At 48.7% G+C, this 21,501-nt stretch overlaps 1 protein-coding gene across 5 annotated transcripts in view; it reads right to left on the bottom strand.

The window, feature by feature from the left end:
• dysf (dysferlin, limb girdle muscular dystrophy 2B (autosomal recessive)) overlaps positions 1 to 21,501 on the bottom strand; it is a 284,564-nt gene that overhangs the window by 206,820 nt on the left and 56,243 nt on the right. For all 5 annotated transcript variants that reach the window (XM_080191726.1, XM_080191963.1, XM_080191788.1 and 2 more), the window contains exon 4: positions 11,991 to 12,096. In XM_080191726.1, the coding sequence (XP_080047852.1) occupies positions 11,991 to 12,096 (106 nt within the window). The remainder of the gene's footprint in view (positions 1 to 11,990; positions 12,097 to 21,501) is intronic.

The raw sequence follows: 21,501 nt of genomic DNA, 5'->3' as shown, positions 1-21,501 counted from the left end.
ATGTCATGGTCTGCGGTTAGCGAGTGATATCGACGGTGACAGCACTCCGTTCACACTGAGCATAGGTCTTATCAGGAAAGGTTGAGGGAGTTGGGGCTTTTCTCTTTGGAGCGGAGGAGGATGAGAAGCAACTTAATAGAGGTTTATAAGATGATGAGGGGGATAGATAGATTGGACATGCAGAGACTATTTCCTCAGGTGGACGTAGCTGTTGATAGGGGGCATAACTATAAGGTGGGAGATATCGGAGGGATGTCCGAGGTAGATTCTTTACTCAGAGAGTGGTTGGGGTGTGGAATACACTGCCTGCTGTGATAGTGGAGTCAGACACTTTAGGAACTTTCAAGCAGTTATTGGATAGGCAGAAGGAGCACTCCAGAATGATAGGGAGTGGGATAGCTTGACCTTGGGTTTGGACATAGCTCGGCACAACATTGAGGGCCGAGGGCCTGTACTGTGCTGTAATGTTCTATGTTTCTGTGTTCTATGACCCATCAGACACTCTTCAGGCTGGCATGCTTATTGGATACTGCAGGGACAACTTGTTGGAGGGGTGGGGAAGTTTGTAGGTTGGGTGGTGGGAGGGTGCTATTGGAACACTTAGGGCTGGGACTGTTAGAGGACTGCGAGTGTTTGGGAGGCTGGATGAAGGAAAGTTAGGGACATGGGGTGGCGTGGGTGGAGGACGGAGTGGGGGGGGGAGCAGTTTGAGGATTTTGGGGTGGCATAGGGGGAGTTTGAGGGGAGGGCGGCGACACAGAACAGAATCCCTACAGCGCAGAAGGAGGCCATTTGACCCATCAAACCTACACTGACTTTCCAACAGAGCATCCCTCCCAGGATGTTACCTATCTCCATAACCCCATGCATTTAGTGCAGAAGGAGGCCATTCAGCCCAGTGACCCTGCACCAATAATCCCAACCTGGCCCCATCCCTGTAACCCCACACATTTACCTTGCTAATCTCCCTGACACTCAGAGGAAATTTAGCACGGCCAATCCACCTAAGCTGCACATTTTTGTTCTGTATCTGATTGACAGATCCTGGGGATAGAGTCATTAGCATAAGAGGGCAAATGCAACTTATATATCTTATGAACTGGTGCCAGAGATGTCAGACTGATATGCTTGCATTAGCTATGGATTTAATTATTTAGTGAATGTAATGCTCTCTTTGTGGCAACTTTTCTAACATCAGTTGCTTGCTCTGTGATTAATTACCCTTAGAGAATCAGCACTGGGTCTCCAGTTTCACCATTGCTGCAATCACTCTGCCTCACTCTGTCTGTACAGTGTTACAAAGAACCATTGTGACACTTTCCTGTCGAGTTAATGATATCACGTAACGCTGTTAAAGTAAAATTTGTATTCTCTGTGTTTTTAACAGTCATGGTGGGATCACCTACTGATAAGGTGCACATAAACTAACACCACCTTACATCACTGCGACTCTTAATATTAATAACCCTTGCTGCATTAATATATCAGCATCAAGCAATACTCTGCACCTCTGTTTCTCCCCCAAAGGTGGATTTTGCAGTTTGATTTTCAGTTTCTTTAGCCACCTCTTCCTTGGCCACTGGAGGCCAGTGACCAGCGGCATACCACAGGGGACCGTGCCGGACCCCCTACTGTTCATCATTTATATAAATGACATAGATGACTATGTGGGGGAAAGGATCAGTAAATTTGTCAGTGAAACAAAGATTGGCTGGGTGCTTAAGCGAGGTTGCGTGTCTTGGGTTGCAGGAGGATACAGACGAGATGATCAAACGGGCAGATAAGTGGCAGATGGAATTTAACCCTGAAGAGTGAGAGCTGGTGCGCTTTGGAAGGAGTAATTTGACAAGGATACATACTATGAAAGGTCTGACACTGGGAAGTTCCAAAGTACAAAGGGACCTTGGCGTGAATGTCCATGGATCTCTGAAAGTGGAAAGGCAGCTTAATGGAGGGGTGGGGGAGAGGCATATGGCACACTCGCCTTTATCAATTGGGGTATAGATTACAAAAGTAGAGAGGTCATTTTGGAATTGTATCGAACTTTGGTGAGGCCAGAGCTGGAGTACTGTGTGCAGTTCTGATCACCGCATTGTAGGAAGGATGTGACTGCACTGGAGGGGGTGCGGAGGACATTCACCAGCATGCTGCCTGAGAGTTTGGATAGGCTTGGGTTGTTCTCACTGGAGTAGAGAAGACTGAGGGGCCTGATCGAGGTGTACAAGATTATGATGGGAATGAACAGGGTGGATAGGGAGCAGCGGTTCCCCTTAGTTGAAGGGTCAGTTACAAGGGACACAAGTTAAAAGTGAGGGGTGGGAGGTTCAGGGGGGATTCGAGGAAACATTTTTTTTTACTCGGAGGGTGGTGACAGTCTGGAACGCGCTGCCTGGGAGGGTGGTGGAGGCGAGATACCTCACATCCTTTAAAAAGTACCTGGATGAGTACTTGACACACCATAACATTCAAGGCTCTGGGCCAAGTGCGGACAGGTGAGATTGGATGGGCAGGTCAGGACCTTTCATGCATCAGTGCAGACTCGATGGGCCGAAGGACCTGTCATATCCTGTGATTCTGTGATCAAGTCCTGGGGTCGGACTAGAACCTGAATAAGGGGATATTACCCACTGCACCATGAGTTTTCCAGCATTCCTTCAGCAAAAATCTCTTTGGACTGCTCTATTCATAGCTTCTCACCATTTAAAAAATGCTCAGATCTGGGACAATGGGCAGAGGAAAATGAATTCGCATTTAGAAAAGTATAGACTCATTTCGTTAAAAAAGCCCAACGCCTCTACTTTCTCAGGAGACGAAGGAAATATTTGGCATGTCAGCTATGACTCTCACCAACTTTTACAGATGCACCATAGAAAGCATTCTTTCTGGTTGTGTCACAGCTTGGTATGGGCTCCTGCTCTGTCCAAGACCGCAAGGAGCTACAAAAGCTATATAGATGATCTGGAGGAGGGAACCGAGTGTAGGGTGTCGAAATTTGCTGATGACACCAAGATTGGGGGAAAGGCAAATTGTGCGGAGGGTGTGGAGAGTCTGCAGAAGGATCTAGATAGGCTGGGCGAATGGGCCAGGAAATGGCAAATGGAATTTAATGTTGGCAAGTGTGAGGTGGTCCACTTTGGTAGGAAGAATGGTAGGAAGGACTATTACTTACGTGGCGAAAAACTGCAGCAGGCGACGGTGCAGAGGGACCTCGGGGTCCTTGTGCATGAGTCGCAAAAACCCAGCCTGCAGGTGCAGCAGGTGGTCAGGAAGGCGAATGGGATGCTGGCCTTCATAGCGAGGGGGATTGAATATAAAAGTAGGGAGGTCTTGCTGCAGCTGTATAGGGCACTGGTGAGGCCGCAGCTGGAGTACTGTGTGCAGTTTTGGGCGCCGCACCTGCGCAAGGATATTTTGGCCTTGGAGGGAGTGCAGAGGAGGTTTACTAGGCTGATACCGGAGTTGAGGGGGTTGAGCTATGAGGAGAGGCTGAATAAACTAGGCTTGTACTCGTTAGAGTTTAGAAGAATGAGGGGAGATCTCATTGAGACGTATAAGATGATGAATGGGATGGATAGGATAGAGGTGGAAAGACTCTTCCCGCTCAAAAAAGACAGTAGGACTAGGGGGCACAGCCTCAAGATAAAGGGGGGGCGGTTCAGAACGGAGTTGAGGAGGAACTTCTTCACTCAAAGGGTGGTGAATCTCTGGAATTCTCTGCCCGTTGAAGTGGTGGAGGCTGCCTCGCTAAATATTTTTAAGAAGCGGGTTGATGGGTTTTTGATAAGAGAGGGGATTAAGGGTTATGGGGAGAGGGCGGGAAAGTGGAACTGAGCCACGACAGATCAGCCATGATCTTATTGAATGGCGGGGCAGGCTCGAAGGGCCAGATGGCCTACTCCTGCTCCTATTTCTTATGTTCTTATGTTCTTATGTAATGTAGCCCAATCCATCACGCAAACCAGCCTCCCACCCATTGACTCTGTCTACACTTCCCGCTGCCTTGTCAAAGCAGCCAGTATAATCAACGACCCCACGCACCCCGGACATCCTCTCTTCCACCTTCATCCATCGGGAAAAGAAACAAAAGCCCAAGCTCACGTACCAACTGACTCAAGAACAGCTTCTCTCCTGCTGCTGTCAGGTTTTTGAATGGACTTAACTCACATCAAGTTGATCTTTCTCTACACCCTAGCTATGACTGTAACACTACATTCTGCACCCCCTCCTTTCCTTCTCTATGAACGGTATGCTTTATCTGTAAAGCACATAACAAACAATGTTTTCACTGCATACAAATAAATGTGACAATAATAAATCAAATCAGAACAAAATCTAATAAACAAAAGTCAGCAAGGATTTTTAAAAGCAAACCATGTTTGATTAAGTTCTTGTTACGAAGAAGGTTAATGATTTAAAGTTTATTTATTGGAGTCACAAGTAGGCTGACATTAATACTGCAATGAAGTTACTGTGAAAATGTCCCAGTCGCCACACTCTGGTGCCTGTTTGGGTGCACTGAGGGAGAATTTAGCACGGCCAATGCACCAATGTAACCAGCACATCTTTCAGACCGTGGGAGGAAACTGGAGCACCCGGAGGAAACCCATGCAGACGCGGGGAGAATGTGCAGACTCTGCACTGACAGTGGCCCAAGCTGGGAATTGAACCCTGTCTCTGATGCTGTGAGGTAGCAGTGCTAACCACTGTGCCATCCCATGAGCGAAGGGCACTTGTTTTATAAATATGGTGGCAATCTTACTGGTTCGTCATGCTGGCCAATCAGTGTGGTGAGCTGGGAAGATAGCATGAGAGGCCAACGGGACGATATTACCACTCGTTCCGCTGGTCGATTGGTGAGGCAAGCCAGTAAGATTGGGGGGGAGAGGCGAAAAATGGGTTTCACTCCCAGTTTTTTTTACCTCTCATGATATTGCCAGCACTGTTTTACCATAAAAGGTGCAAAGCTGATTGCAATATTCATTAGCTCATTTAAATATTTTTAGTGAGTCCCAAACACTATCATCTGGGCTCACTTGTCCTGACTGCTCACTGGTAGAGGTCCCCACCAGCAAGAATCATGTATGGTCCCCATCGTCTGGGCCCTGATGTGATGGCCTCGCCATTGGGACTGGAGGCCACTGAGGCTCCCCCTCTCCCTCCCCTGTGAGTGATCGAGGGCAGGCTCAGGCAGTGCCTCAGTGTTAGTATCTATTCTAAAAGTTGTTCTAGCAAGGCACTGAGATACAATCAGGCAGAGGTTTTGTGAAAGAAAAATCATGTTTAACCGGCTTATTGAAGTTCTTTAGGCGATGTGGATAAAGGGGAATGGGTGGATGTACTGTACTTAGATTCCCAGAAGGCGTTTGGCAAGGAGCCACATCAAAGTTTGATAAGGAGCCACATCAAAGTTTATTGCGGAACATGGAAGCTCACGTAGGGGTAATAGATTGGCATGGATAGAAGATTGGCGAGGAAGCAGAGAGTAGGCATAAATGGGTCATTTTCAGGTTGGCAGGGTGTGGTGAGTGGTGTGTCACAGGAATCAGTGCTGGGACCTCAGCTGTTTAGAATTGATATAAATGACTGGGACGAAGGGACCAAATGTATGGTTACGAAATTTGCTGAAGACACAAAGATAGGGAGAGAAGTAAGTTGTGAAGAGGAGGTAAGGAGACTATAGAGAGGGAGGGATAGATAAGTGAGTGGGCAAAGTCTGACAAATGAAGTACAATGTGGGAAAATGTGAACTTGCCCATTTTAGCCAGAATAATAAAAATTAAGCTTATCATTTGAATGTTGAGAAATTGGAGGCCTCTGAGACTCTGAGGGATCTGGGTGTCCTCGTCCACAAATCTCAAAAGGCTGGTGTACAGCTGCCACAAGTCATTGGAAAAGCTAATAAACGTCATTGTTTATTGTGAGGAGAATTGATTACAAAGCTCGGGAGGTTATATTTCAGTTGTACAGGTGAGACCACATCTGGAGTATTGTGCACAGTACTGGGCTCCTCATCTAAGAACATAAAACATAGAATATTACAGCGCAGTACAGGCCCTTTGGCCCTCGATGTTGCGCCGACCAGTGGAACCACACTAATGACCCTCTAACCTAAACTATTCCAATGTTATCCATATACCTATCCAATGACCATTTGAATGCCCTTAAAGTTGGCGAGTCCACAACTGCTGCAGGCAGGGCATTCCACGCCCTTACTACCCTCTGAGTAAAGAACCTACCTCTGACATCTGTCCTATAATTATCACCCCTCAATTTAAAGCTATGTCCCCTTGTGTTGGCCATCACCATCCGAGGAAAAAGGCTCTCACTGTCCACCCTATCTAATCCTCTGATCATCTTGTATGCCTCAATTATGTCACCTCTTAACCTTCTTCTCTCTAACAAAAATAACCTCAAATCATAAGAACATAAGAACATAAGAAATAGGAGCAGGAGTAGGCCATCTAGCCCTTCGAGCCTGCCCTGCCATTCAATAAGATCATGGCTGATCTGTCGTGGCTCAGTTCCACATTCCCGCCCTCTCCCCATAACCCTTAATCCCCTCTCTTATCAAAAACCCATCAATCCGCGTCTTAAAAATATTTAGCGAGGCAGCCTCCACCACTTCAACGGGCAGAGAATTCCAGAGATTCACCACCCTTTGAGTGAAGAAGTTCCTCCTCAACTCCGTTCTAAACCGCTCCCCCTTTATCTTGAGGCTGTGCCCTCTAGTCCTACTGTCCTTTCTGAGCGGGAAGAGTCTCTCCACCTCTATCCTATCCATCTCATTCATCATCTTATACGTCTCAATGAGATCACCCCTCATTCTTCTAAACTCTAACGAGTACAAGCCTAGTTTATTCAGCCTCTCCTCATAGCTCAACCCCCTCAACTCCGGTATCAGCCTAGTAAACCTCCTCTGCACTCCCTCCAAGGCCAAAATATCCTTGCGTAAGTGCGGCGCCCAAAACTGCACACAGTAATCCAGCTGCGGCCTCACCAGTGCCCTATACAGCTGCAGCAAGACCTCCCTACTTTTATATTCAATCCCCCTCGCTATGAAGGCCAGCATCCCATTAGCCTTCCTGACCACCTGCTGCACCTGCAGGCTGGGTTTTTGCGACTCATGCACAAGGACCCCGAGGTCCCTCTGCACCGTCACCTGCTGCAGTTTTTCACCACGTAAGTAATAGTCCTTCCTACCATTATTCCTACCAAAGTGGACCACCTCGCACTTGCCAACATTAAATTCCATTAGCCTTTCCTCATAAGACCTTCCCACCATACCAGGCAATATCCGAGTAACCCTCCTCTGCACCCTTTCCAATGCCTCCACATCTTTCTTATAATGCGGCGACCAGAACTGTACGCAATACTCCAAGTGCGGCCGCACCAGAGTTTTGTACAGTTGCAACATGATCTCACGGCTCCGAAATTCAATCCCTCCACCAATAAAAGCTAACACACTGTATGCCTTCTTAACAACCTGGGTGCCAAGATTTAAGGAAGAATGTAAATCTATCAGAAGATGTTCAGGTTTAACAGACTAATACCTGGTGGATTGTCTGACGAGGGAGAGGTCAGGTGTAGTCGGTGTTTGAATGGGAGTTTAGAAGAATAAGTGGAACCTCACTGAAATATATAAGATCCTGGGTGGCTTTCACAGGGTGGATGGGGAGAGGATGTTTCCTCTTTCAGAGAATCTAGAAATAGGGGTCACAATTAAAAAATTAGGAGCCACTCATTTGTGACTGAGATGTGGAGAAATGTTTTCTTTCAGAGGGTGGTGAGTCTCTGGAACTCTCGCCCTCAAAAGGCAATGGAAGCTGAGCCTTTGAATATTTTTAAGGCCGAACGAGATAGAATCCTGATTACCAAGTGGCGGGGGAGGTGGCGAAAGGTTATGGGAAAGGCAGGAATGTGGGGTTGAGTTTACAATCGGACCAGTTGTGATCTTACAGAAAGGGGGAGCAGACTTGAGGGGCCGAGTGGCCTACTCCTACTCTGAATCCGTCCGCTCGCACCAGAACAAGCACCCTGAGCCTCTTCCTGTGCTTGTACGATTCCATTACTTTCTCCACAGCACTGTGCCACCGTGCCGCACTATGGATAGCTCAGCGGTTAGCACTGCTGCCCCACAGTGCCAGGGGCCCGGGTTCAATTCCCGGTTTGGGTCACTGCCTGCAAGCACGTTCTCCCCCCCGTGTCCGCGTGAGTTTCCTCTGGGTGCTCCGGTTTCCTCCTACAATCCAAAGATGTGCGGGTTATGTTCACTGGCCTTGCTACATTGACGCTAGCATCAGGAGGACTGGCAGGGTAAACGTGTGGGGTTCTGGGGATAAGAACATAAGAACATAAGAAATAGGAGCAGGAGTAGGCCATCCAGCCCTTCGAGCCTGCCCCGCCATTCAATAAGATCATGGCTGATCTGTCGTGGCTCAGTTCCACTTTCCGGCCCTCTCCCCATAACCCTTAATCCCCTCTCTTATCAAAAACCCATCAACCCGCGTCTTAAATATATTTAGCGAGGCAGCCTCCTCCACTTCAACAGGCAGAGAATTCCAGAGATTCACCACCCTTTGAGTGAAGAAGTTCCTCCTCAACTCCGTTCTAAACTGCCCCCCCCCCCCACTTATCTTGAGGCTGTGCCCTCTAGTCCTACTGTCCTTTCTGAGCGGGAAGAGCCTCTCCACCTCTATCCTATCCATCCCATTCACCATCATGTATGTCTCAATGAGATCTCCCCCCATTCTTCTAAACTCTAACGAGTACAAGCCTAGTTTATTCAGCCTCTCCTCATAGTTCAACCCCCTCAACTCCGGTATCAGCCTAGTAAACCTCCTCTGCGCTCCCTCCAAAGCCAAAATATCCTTGCGTAAGTGCGGCGACCAAAACTGCACACAGTACTCCAGCTGCGGCCTCACCAATGCCCTATACGACCCATCGCGTGTATGCCCTTCGTTGGACAACAAGGCGAACCGACTTAAAACTGTGTCTGTCCATAAGGCCGGGTGGGATTGTGATCGGTACAGTCTCAATGGGCCAAATGGCCTCCTTCTGTCCTGTAGGATTCTATGATTCTCTGAAGTACCATTCTGTTACACCCTTACCAAGGCCTCTTTGATCACTATCTGGCTTCTGAACCAGAGAACGGGAGTGGCTTGGAATTATCCATCCCTCCATACCTCCTTCCCCTCCAGTTACAAGCTGTCAGTGCTTTGACTCGGCCTGTTCAATTAATCTTCGCCCTTAGAGGTGACTCAGGCGTGTTCTTGCTGTCGGGTTTTTTTTTTGCAGGCATTACTATGCGCTGAATCACACGGCCGCAAGCACTCACTTTTCCCTTTGCTGATTCACTCAGATTCCACAGTCGCAAATGGAAGCCAGCTGGGGGAATCAATCTGAGCGAGTAAAGCCCTCCCCCCTCCCCCTCCCTGCATCCTCCCTCCACCCCACCCCACACTCCCCTCCCCCGCAGAGAGCACCAAGCCTGTTAAAGCTGCAGTGAACCATCCACCGTCCCGTAAAACTATCATCACAGCTCAGCAAACCTCGGGCCACGTTACAGCTGAGGTACAAAATACAGCCACAATATAGCCAAAACTCTCAGTAAGCCCTCACATAGGAGGAGGCAGTCTCTCTCCCCAAATAAGACCATAAGACCACAAGACTATAAGACATAGGAGCAGAATTAGGCCACTCGGCCCATTGAGTCCACTCCGCCATTTGACCATAGCTGAAATTTTTCTCATCCCCATTCTCCTGCCTTTTCCCCATAACCCCTGATGCCCTTATTAAGATCCTATCCATCTCTGTCTTAAAGACACTCAATGATCTGGCCTCCACAGCCTTCTGCGGCAAAGAGTTCCACAGATTCCCCACTCTCTGACTGACGGAATTCCTCCTCATCTCTGTTTTAAAGGATCGCCCCTTCAGCCTGAGGCTAGAACCCTCTGGTTCTAGTTTTCCCCACTCGTGGAAACATACTCTCCACGTCCATTCCATCCAGGCCTCGCAGTTTCCTTTAAGTATCAGTGAGATCTCTCCTCATCCAGCAAATACAGACCCAGAGTGGAGACATCCTCTCAGTGTCCACCCAATCCAGGCCTTACAGTATCTCAGAAGTTTCACATAAGACCCCCCCCAACCCGCCAATCCTTCTAAACTCCAATGAGTACAGATCCAGAATTCCCAACCGTTCCTCATCCGAGAAGCTCTTCATTCTAGGGATCATTGTTGTGAACCTCCTCTGGGCCCTTTCCAAGGCCAGCACGTCCTTCCTTAGATATGGGGTCCAAAACTGTTCATAAATCTCCCAAAGGGGTCTGACCAAAGCCTTACACAGCGTCAGAAGTACATCCCTGCCCTTGTATTCTCACCCTCTCGACACGAATGCTAATAATTCTCCCCCATGTGAAGTATCGCCAGTGTAAATTGCTCCAACCCATCCTAAAGGCTGGAATTCCCACCCCAAACCTCTCAGCCCCTCTCACTCTCACTCTCCCCCTCCTCACTCCCATTCTCCCGCCTCTATAATGGATCGCAGGCCGGAATTTTACCGACACAGCCGGGCTTGACTCGGAGAGCAGCATTCTCTGTTGGCTTCAGACGGGATCGCACGATCCTCGGGTTCACGTGCCGGTAAAATTCCACCCACAGAATCGACAGTACAGAAGGAGGTCATTGCGCCAGCACTAATATCAACCCCACCCAGTCCCTATCGCAGTAACCCCATGTATTTACACTGCTAATCCCCCGACACTAAGGGCAATTTAGAGTGGCCAATCAACCTAACCCGCGCATTTTTCGAATGTCGGAGGAAACCCATGCAGACATGGGGAGAACATACAAACTTCACATAGACAGTGACCCGTGGCTGGAATCGAACCCAGGTCCCTGGCGCTGTGAGGCAGCAGTGCTAACCCCTGTGCCGCCGTGCAACACTACCCAAAAATTACCTCATCTGACCAAATATCTCTTTAAGCAACTCAAAGTGCCGAAAGATTTTTGATAATACCCTATGCTGGGGCTCAGGCTGCTTTACAACATTAACAGGGATAGGGATTACCCAGTGACAGTGCGATGGTGTTGGATGAATGTCAGTAGAGGTGTAGTCAGTATCACAAGGTGCTTGGGGGGAGGAGTTGCTGAGTGAGAGTGTGAGGGAGCTGGATTAACATCAGTAGAGATACAGTCAGTAACACAGGGTGCTGGGGGAGAGGGGTTACTGAGTGACAGTGTGAGGGAGCTGGATTAACATCAGTAGAGATACAGTCAGTAACACAGGGTGCTGGGGGAGAGGGGTTACTGAGTGACAGTGTGAGGGAGCTGGATTAACATCAGTAGAGATACAGTCAGTAACACAGGGTGCTGGGGGGAGAGGGGTTACTGAGTGAGAGTGTGAGGGAGCTGGATTAACATCAGTAGAGATACAGTCAGTAACACAGGGTGCTGGGGGAGAGGGGTTACTGAGTGAGAGTGTGAGGGAGCTGGATTAACATCAGTAGAGATACAGTCAGTAACACAGGGTGCTGGGGGGAGAGGGGTTACTGAGTGAGAGTGTGAGGGAGCTGGATTAACATCAGTAGAGATACAGTCAGTAACACAGGGTGCTGGGGGGAGAGGGGTTACTGAGTGAGAGTGTGAGGGAGCTGGATTAACATCAGTAGAGATACAGTCAGTAACACAGGGTGCTGGGGGAGAGGGGTTACTGAGTGACAGTGTGAGGGAGCTGGATTAACATCAGTAGAGATACAGTCAGTAACACAGGGTGCTGGGGGAGAGGGGTTACTGAGTGACAGTGTGAGGGAGCTGGATTAACATCAGTAGAGATACAGTCAGTAACACAGGGTGCTGGGGGGAGAGGGGTTACTGAGTGACAGTGTGAGGGAGCTGGATTAACATCAGTAGAGATACAGTCAGTAACACAGGGTGCTGGGGGGAGAGGGGTTACTGAGTGACAGCGATATGAATTGAAATGCTTTCTCTCTTACCCCTGTGTCCTGTTTCTTGGTGTCCAGCAAGGCGAGATTGTACTTGGCCGTCAGACTCGGGGAACTGAATACATCTCTCAGGGTGGTTCGTACCTCTCCCAGGAACCTGTGAATTGAAGAACAGCGCAGAATAAATCTCCAGTTTGGGAAGAATTCCCTCACACCCCCAACAGTTACCCCTATCTTCATAACCCACAGGCGCTGCTTTTCAAGAAGATGCCGGTCAAATCAGCCCCATCATCACGATGGGACGTCCCAAGGCCCCGTCCCAGCGTGTGAATGCCGGAAGCACGGCGACTGATCTGTGAGCAGCAAGTCCCTCCAAACAGCAATGTAATAATGATCAGAAATAAGAAGAGAAATGGCTGGAAAAGCTCAGACCTTCGGGCAGCACCCGAGGAGAGAGAAACAGAGTTAATGGCTGGAACTTTCCCACTTTGCCCGCTCCGAGGAAGCTCGCAGAACGGAATTCTCCAATGGTCCCGGCAGGATTTTTCAAGCCTTGTCAGAGCGAGGTTGTAAAATTCTAGCCAATGTTTCAGGTCTGCGGCACATCCTCTGGTCATTGGGGGTGGGGTGGGGTGGGGGGGGTGGTGGTGGTTAAGTTAATTTGTTTGGGGATGGGAAAAGAATTTTTGGTTTCCAATGGGGCTCCCAAAAGCATAGACATGGGTCAAGGGTGGAGTAGGAAAAACACATTGTTAAGATGGCGGCGCGGGCTCGTTGGGCCGAAGGGCCTGTTTCCCATGCTGTGTTGTTCTTTGTTCTTTGTTCTATCATCGGAAGCATTGCCAGAATTCTCCCAAAAGATTTCTAATCGCCATTAATGGTGAGGATAATGGAGTGATCGGCAAGGTCTCTCTGGCGCTCCCCGCACCCCAGTCCACCCACAATCAGTCACCTTCTTGGGGGGTTAAAGTAAAGGTAAAATTTATTTATTAGTGTCACAAGTAAGGCTTATATTAACGCTGCAATGAAGTTATTGTGAAAATCCCCTAGTCGCCACACTCCGGTGCCTGCTCGGATATACTGAGGGAGAATTCAGCGTGGCCAATGCACCGAACCAGCACATCTTTCAGACTCTGGGAGGGAACCGGAGCACCTGGAGGCAACCCATGCAGACACGGGGAGAATCCACGCAGACAGTAACCCAAGCTGGGAATCGAACCTGGGTCCCTGGCACTGGGAGTCCAGCCCCAGTAATAGGAGGATTGGGGCTGAAATATGTCAGTGAGCCTGGCTCCAGAAGGTTTGGGTACTGTTGCACAGGGTGCCCCGAACTCACAATGCACTGGGAGACAACTCCCCCCACATCAGTACACCTCACTCATGGCAGTACGTTCCATCACCCTCTCCCTAACACAAATCGCCGCCACTGGGGCTTTGGATTCTTCCCAGTGGGTCCCCCGGCCCAATTCCCAGCATGCACCCCCATCAAGACCGCCTTTGCAACCCCTCCCTTCATGGTCCCACCCATCAGGCCACCCCCCACCGTATAGCCTCTCTGTCATGGCCCCCACTCATGCCCCACCCCCTCGGCACTGCTCCAACACACTGGCAGTACCCAAATTGCCACTACTGGGCTGTCCACTCAGTGTGCCATTTGGGCCCTGCCAGGTGGGCACTGCCCGATGTGCCCCGCCTGACCATGCCCCCGACCACCTGGGGGCTTCAGTGGCCCCTGTGCCCACCCACGCCCCATGGCGTGGCCATTGTGCCAGGTCTCCGTGAGCGGAGACCAGTTGTGATTCTTGTTGGTATCACACTGTCACCGACGACTGGTGAATTCCATACTTTGGGATTTGATCAAGCCACGCAAATGTCGATGCGACTTTACATCCACTAATTGGCCTCACTCCCTCTCTGGGCAGGAACCGGTTCACACATTAGGCAGAGGCTCCGGGAATCAAAAACCGCAGGATGCGAAACAGGATTTAGGCTGGCACACCATTCTCCAGCATGACCTAAGAACGGCACGGTGAGGTCGGAGAATCCCCCCATTAACTCTCTTTCCCTCTCCACAGATGCTGTCCGATCGGTCGAGTGTTTCCAGCATTTCCTGTTTTCAACCCAGTGTAATCTCCAGCGGAGGAATTACTCAGCATTCAAGGATTTGGAGTCATACCTGGCAAAAAGGAAGATAGTTTTGATTTGATTAGATTTATTATTGCCACACATATTGGGATACAGTGAAAAGCATTCTTTCTTGCTCACTGTACAGACGGAACATATCCTTCATAGAGTACAAGGAAGGGATAGGGTGCAGAACGTAGTCTTACAGTCAGAGCTAGGGTGTAGAGAAAGATCAGCTAATATAAAGTAGTCCATTCAAAAGCCTGATGAAAGAAGCTGTTCTTGAGTCAGTTGATACGAGATTTCAGACTTTTCTACCTTTTTTCCAATGGAAACAAAGTTTACTCTGTATAGGGCATTGGTGAGGCCGCAGCTGGAGTACTGTGTGCAGTTTTGGGCGCCGCACCTGCGCAAGGATATTTTGGCCCTGGAGGGAGTGCAGAGGAGGTTTACTAGGCTGATACCGGAGTTGAGGGGATTGAGCTATGAGGAGAGGCTGAATAAACTAGGCTTGTACTCGTTAGAGTTCAGAAGAATGAGGGGAGATCTCATTGAGACGTATAAGATGATGAATGGGAAGGATAGGATAGAGGTGGAGAGACTCTTCCCGCTCAAAAAAGAAGTAGGACTAGGGGGCACAGCCTCAAGATAAAGGGGAGGCGGTTTAGAACGGAGTTGAGGAGGAACTTCTTCACTCAAAGGGTGGTGAATCTCTGGAATTCTCTGCCCGTTGAAGTGGTGGAGGCTGCCTCGCTAAATATTTTTAAGAAGCGGGTTGATGGGTTTTTGATAAGAGAGGGGATTAAGGGTTATGGGGAGAGGGCGGGAAAGTGGAACTGAGCCACGACAGATCAGCCATGATCTTATTGAATGGCGGGGCAGGCTCGAAGGGCTAGATGGCCTACTCCTGCTCCTATTTCTTATGTTCTTATGTTCTTATATACTCGCAGTCGTTGGGTCAAAATCCTGTAATTCCCTCCCTAACGACACTGTGGGTCAACCCACAGCACGTGGACCGCAGCGATTCAAGAAGGCAGCTCACCGCCACCTTCTCAAGGCCAACTAGGGATGGGCAACAAATGCTGGTCTAGCCAGCGAGGCCCACGTCCCGTGAATGAATCAAAAAAAAAAATTACAGTAGTGACTTTTAAGGGGCGTCTTGACAAGTACACTAATAGGATGGGAATAGAGGGATAGGGTCCCCGGAAGGGCAGGGGGTTTTAGTTCAGTCGGGCAGCACAGTGGTGCAGGCTTGGAGGGGCCGAAGGGCCTGTTCCTGTGCTGTAATTTTCATTGTTCTTTGTCCTTATTCCAGCAATACTCCAGAACTTGCCGCTCCCCTCGCCGTATTGTTCCCGTCCAGCTGCTGGCATCTTCCCAGCGATATGGAAAATGGCCCAACTGTGTCCTGTATACAAGACACGGGACAAATCCAACCCAGCCAATTATGGCCCTATCAGTCTACAGGGGTCATCAACAGTGCTGTCAAGCAGCGCTTATTAAGAAATTGCCTGCTCACTGATGCTTCATTTGTCTATTGCCACGACCACTTGGCTTGTGACTTCATTGAAGTTTAACACCAAACATGGTCAAAAAGGTTGAATTCAGAGGTGGGTTGACATCAAGTCCCAATATGGCATCAGGAAGTCCAAGTAAAACAGGAGGCAATGGGAATCAGGGGTAGATCTATCTACTGGTTGGAGTCATGCTTGGCAGAAAGGAAGATGGTTTTGATTTGATTTGGTTTATTGTTGCCACACGTATTGGGATACAATGAAAAGTATTCTTTCTTGCTCACTGCACAGATAAAACATATCCTTCATTGAGTACAAGGAAGGGATAGGGTGCAGAATGTGGTCTTACAGTCAGAGCTAGGGTGTAGAGAAAGATCAGCTTAATATAAAGTAGGTCCATTCGAAAGTCTGATGAAAGAAGCTGTTCTTGAGTCAGTTGGTCCGTGATTTCAGACTTTTCTATCTTTTTCCAGCTGGAAGAAGGTGGAAGAGAGAACGTCCAGGGTGCATGGGGTCCTTGATAATCCGGCAGTTTTTCCGAGGTAACAGGAAATGCAGGCGGAATCAATGAATGGGAGGTTGGTTTGTGCGATGGACTGGGATACGTTCACAACCCTTTGTAATTGTTTGGTCAGGGCAGCAGCAGGTAAACACTGCTGCCTCACAGCGCCAGGTTCAATTCTGGCCTCAGACCACTGTCTGCGTGGAGTTTGCACGTTCTCCCCGTGTCTGTGTGGGTTTCCACCGGGGGCTCCGATTTCCTCCCACAGTCCAAGGATGTGCGGGTTAGGTTGATTGGCCATGCTAAATTGACCTAATTGCTCAAATGTGTCAGTGGGATTAGCAGGGTAAATATATGGGGTTATGGGATTGGGCCTGGGTGGGAATGTGCAAACTTGGTGGACCGGATGGCCTCCTTCTGCACTGTAGGGATTCTATGCTCTATGATTTCAGCACCAGGACATCACTGCAGGAGTTTCTCAGGGTAGTGTCCTAGACCCAACCATCTTCAGCTACTTCTTCAATGGCCTTCCTTCCAACATGAGGTCAGACGTGGGATATTCACTAATGATTACGATATTCAGCACCATTCCCAGATCCTCAGGCAGAGGAACAGCTCATGCCCATATGCAGTAAGACGCGGACAACATTCAGACTTGGATTCACAAACGGCAATATCGCACCACACAGGTACCAGGCAATGACATAAGAAAATAAGAAATAGGAGCAGGAGTGGGCCATCTAGCCCTTCGAGCCTGCCCCGCCATTCAATAAGATCATGGCTGATCTGTCGCTGCTCAGTTCCACTTTCCCGCCCTCTCCCCATAACCCTTAATCCCCTCGCTTATCAAAAACCCATCAACCCGCGTCTTAAATATATTTAGCGAGGCAGCCTCCACCACTTCAACGGGCAGAGAATTCCAGAGATTCACCACCCTTTGAGTGAAGAAGTTCCTCCTCAACTCCGTTCTAAACCGCTCCCCCTTTATCTTGAGGCTGTGCCCTCTAGTCCTACTGTCCTTTCTGAGCGGGAAGAGTCTCTCCACCTCTATCCTATCCATCCCATTCATCATCTTATACGTCTCAATGAGATCTCCCCTCATTCTTCTAAACTCCAACGAGTACAAGCCTAGTTTATTCAGCCTCTCCTCATAGCTCAACCCTCTCAACTCCGGTATCAGCCTAGTAAACCTCCTCTGCACTCCCTCCAAGGCCAAAATATCCTTGCGGAAGTGCGGCAACCAAAACTGCACACAGTACTCCAGCTGCGGCCTCACCAATGCCCTATACAGCTGCAGCAAGACCTCCCTACTTTTATATTCAATCCCCCTCGCTATGAAGGCCAGCATCCCATTCGCCTTCCTGACCACCTGCTGCACCTGCAGGCTGGGTTTTTGCGACTCATGCACAAGGACCCCGAGGTCCCTCTGCATCGTCGCCTGCTGCAGTTTTTCGCCACGTAGGTAATAGTCCTTCCTACCATTCTTCCTACCAAGGTGGACCACCTCACACTTGCCAACATTAAATTCCATTTGCCAGTTCCTGGCCCATTCGCCCAGCCTATCTAGATCCTTCTGCAGACTCTCCACACCCTCCGCGCAATTTGCCGTTCCACCAATCTTGGTGTCATCAGCAAATTTCGACACCATACACTCGGTTCCCTCCTCCAGATCATCTATATAAATGGTAAATAGCTGAGGCCCCAGCACCGACCCCTGGGGCACTCCACTAGTCACCAACCGCCAATCCGAATAGCACCCATTAACCCCCACTCTCTGCCTCCTATTTGACAGCCAATCCTCTATCCACGCTAACACCCTATCCCCAACCCCATGCCCCCTTACCTTCTGCAATAACCTCTTGTGAGGTAACTTGTCAAACGCCTTCTGAAAATCAAGAAAGACCACATCCACCGGCTCTCCTCTATCCACCGCCCTAGACGCATCCTCATAGAACTCTCCGACAGGACATAAACTAACTATCACCCACTAACATTCAATGGCATTACCCATCACTGATGTCCACCTACTGTAAAGGCCTCAAGTTAGCAAACCATATGCAGCAAGACCTGGACAACATTCAATCCTAAGCGGCAAGTAACACTTGTAACATATAACTGCCAGACAATTACCATCTCCAACAAGAGACAATCTAACCATCTCCGCTTGGCACTCAATGGCATCACCATCACTGAATCCCTCACTATCAACGTCCTGGGTGTTACCATTGACCAGAAACTGAACTGGACCAGCCTCATGTGGCTGTAAGAGCAGGTCAGTGGTTGGGAATCCTGTGGAGAATAACTCACCTCTTGACTCCCCCCCATCTACTCAATAGATAATTATGGATGGGCAATAAATGTTGGTCTGACACTGAATGATTGAAACAAAATACATACCATACTGTGCATTATGGGTATAATACTTCCATGGGAATTGTACAATATGCACCATGTATCATTAAAGAACAAAGAAAATTACAGCACAGAAACAGGCCCTTCAGCCCTCCAAGCCTGCACTGACCAAGCTGCCCGACTGAACTAAAAACCCCCTACCCTTCCGAGGACCATATCCCTCTATTCCCATCCTATTCACATATTTGTCAAGAGGCCCCTTAAAACTCACTATTGTATCTGCTTTCACTACCGCCCCTGGCAATGAGTTCCAGGCACCCACCACCATCTGTGTAAAAAACTTCCCTTGGACATCTCCTTTAAACCTTGCCCCTCGCACCTTAAACCTGTGCCCCCTAGTAATTGATTCTACCACCCTGGGAAAAAGCTTCTGACTATCCACCCTGTCCATGCCTCTCATAATCTTGTAGATTTCTATCAGATCGCCCCTCAAACCTCTGTCGTTCCAGTGAGAACAAACAAGTTTCTCCAACCTCTCCTCACAGCTAATGCCCTCCATGCCAGGCAACATCCTGGTAAATCTTTTCTGTACCCTCTCCAAAGCCTCCACATTCTTCTGGTAGTGTGGCGACCAGAATTGAACACTATATTCCAAGTGCAACCTAACTAAGGTTCTATAAAGCTGCAACATGACTTGCCAATTTTTAAACTCAATACCCCAGTCGATGAAGGCAAGCATACCGGATGCCTTCTTGACTACCTTCTCCACCTACGTTGCCACTTTCAGTGACCTGTGCCCCTGTACACTCAGATCCCTCTGCCTATCAATACTCTTAAGGGTTCTGCCATTTACTGTATATTTCCTACCTGTAATAGACCTTCCAAAATGCATTACCTCACATTTGTCCGGATTAAACTCCATCTGCCATCTCTCTGCCCAAGTCTCCAACTGATCTACATCCTGCTGTATCCCCTGATGGTTCTCATTACTATCCACAAATCCACCAAACTTTGTGTCATCTGCAAACTTACTGATCAATCCAGTTACATTTTCTTTCAAATTATTTATATATATTACAAACAGCAAAGGTCCCAGCACTAATCCCTGAGGAATGCCACTTGTCACAGCCCTCCATTCAGAAATACACCCTTCCACTGCTACCCTCTGTCTTCTATGACTGAGCCAGTTCTGTATCCACCTTGCCAGCTCACCTCTAATCACATACAACTTCACCTTCTACACCAGTCTACCATGAGGTGCCCTGTCAAAGGTGAGGGACCTTGTCATTCGGTAGAAAACAGGAGTGGCACGGTGGCACAGTGGTTAGCACTGCTGCCTCACAGCGCCAGGGACCCGGGTTCAATTCCGACATTGGGTCACTGCCTGAGCAGAGTCTGCACGTTCTCCCTGTGTCTGCATGGTGCTCCAGTTTCCTCCCCCAGTCCAAAGATGTGCGAGTTAGGTAGATTGGCCATGCTAAATTGACCCTAGCGTTAGGGGGAATTGCGGGGTAAATATATATGGGAATAGGGCCAGGTGGGATTTGGTCAGTGCAGAATCAATGGACCAAAAGGCCTCCTTCTGCACTGGAGGGATTCTATAGTTATTGGGCATACCACAGTGTATATATTCTATAATAATATACCACTGTCAGAACAGTGTATATATACTGCGTGCTACTGCATACAAAATTGTATATCTTGATTTGTAACACACATTGGGTTACTATTCAATATTTATACACAACAGTTATCACTCCTGTACATGTGCAGCAAAACCCCTCTGGGATAATTCCTTCAAACGATTCCCAGTGACTCATATCTTTATAAATACTCTGGTTTCTGGGCAGCCTTTCCTGCCAGTCTGAGTGTGGCCAGCTGTTTGCGAGCAGCAAGCCAAGGCCCTTCCAGTAAATCAAGCCGAGGGTTTGCAATCAGGAAATGACCCAACAACTGTTGCCAAGGTGTCTAACGGTCATCCTGGCAAACAGCACGGAATGTGAGGGGGCCTGACTGAGGCCTGGCTGAGGACTGCGGCGCGTCCAAGTTCAGGCTGTCTGCCCACAAGCAGAACGCACTTCCAGCGTACACTTACTAAGGATGCACCTTAGTTAGTGGAAGCCGCTTTGAGTTATTTAAAGCTCCGTCCCATTTCGAGTGTTCAGTTCCAGGCACTGTTCCACAGGAAGATCACTGTTTCTTTTTTATTCTTTCTTTGGACACGGGCATCGCTGGCTGGCCAGCATTTATTGCCCACCCCTAGTTGCATGAGGGCAACTGGGAGTCAATCACGGCTCTGGGATCACATGTAGGACAGACCAGCTAAGGACGGCAGATTTCCTTCCCCAAAGAACATCAGAACCCGATGGTTTTTCCAACAATGGACAATGATCATGGGTAGATTCTTAATTCCAGATATTTTTTATTGAACTCATCTGCCATGGTGGGATTCAAACCCAGGTTCCCAGCCTAATTTCTGGATTAATAGCCTCATGATAATACCACTAAGCCATTGCCAACCCCTTGCTGTTGACTGACCCTCAATTTGAGGATGACGTTTTCTTCATGTCGTGAATTTCTGCCGTGGGTCCTCATGGGATTGAACTGGAAAATTCCCAACCTCCAGATCTTTGGTCAGGTGGAGTAGGACATCCCATGAGGTAGTGGGATCCGGATTTCCTTCCTTTTCTTTCTCTCTCTGCTGCTGCTCTACCACATCATTTTGACGTTGGGACTCGGAGGGTGACGCAGTTTGATGGACCAAGTTGTCGCCATTTTGAACAATTGGTAGCAAGCTCTTCCCACTCATTGATGGCAACGCTGCCATGTTTCAGTGAGAGATGGGGAGGGGGAGAATGTTTTCTCCTGCAACATTCATAGATGAGTAAATGGAGTCTTGATGCGAGCAGATCTCCATCTACTTTAAAGATCTCAGTTAGTAAACCATACACAGCAAGACCTAGACAAGATTCAATCCTAAGCAGCAAGTAACATTTGCACCAGACAACTGCCAGGCAATGACCATCTCCAACAGGAGAGGATCTGACCATCTCCCTTTGACATTCAATGG

The sequence above is a fragment of the Carcharhinus amblyrhynchos genome, chromosome 1 (genome assembly GCF_965287045.1).
Source record: "Carcharhinus amblyrhynchos chromosome 1, sCarAmb.v2.hapA, whole genome shotgun sequence".
Lineage (NCBI taxonomy): Eukaryota > Metazoa > Chordata > Chondrichthyes > Carcharhiniformes > Carcharhinidae > Carcharhinus > Carcharhinus amblyrhynchos.
Note: the sequence above shows the minus strand (reverse complement) of the source record. Positions and strands in the feature narration are given on the sequence as shown.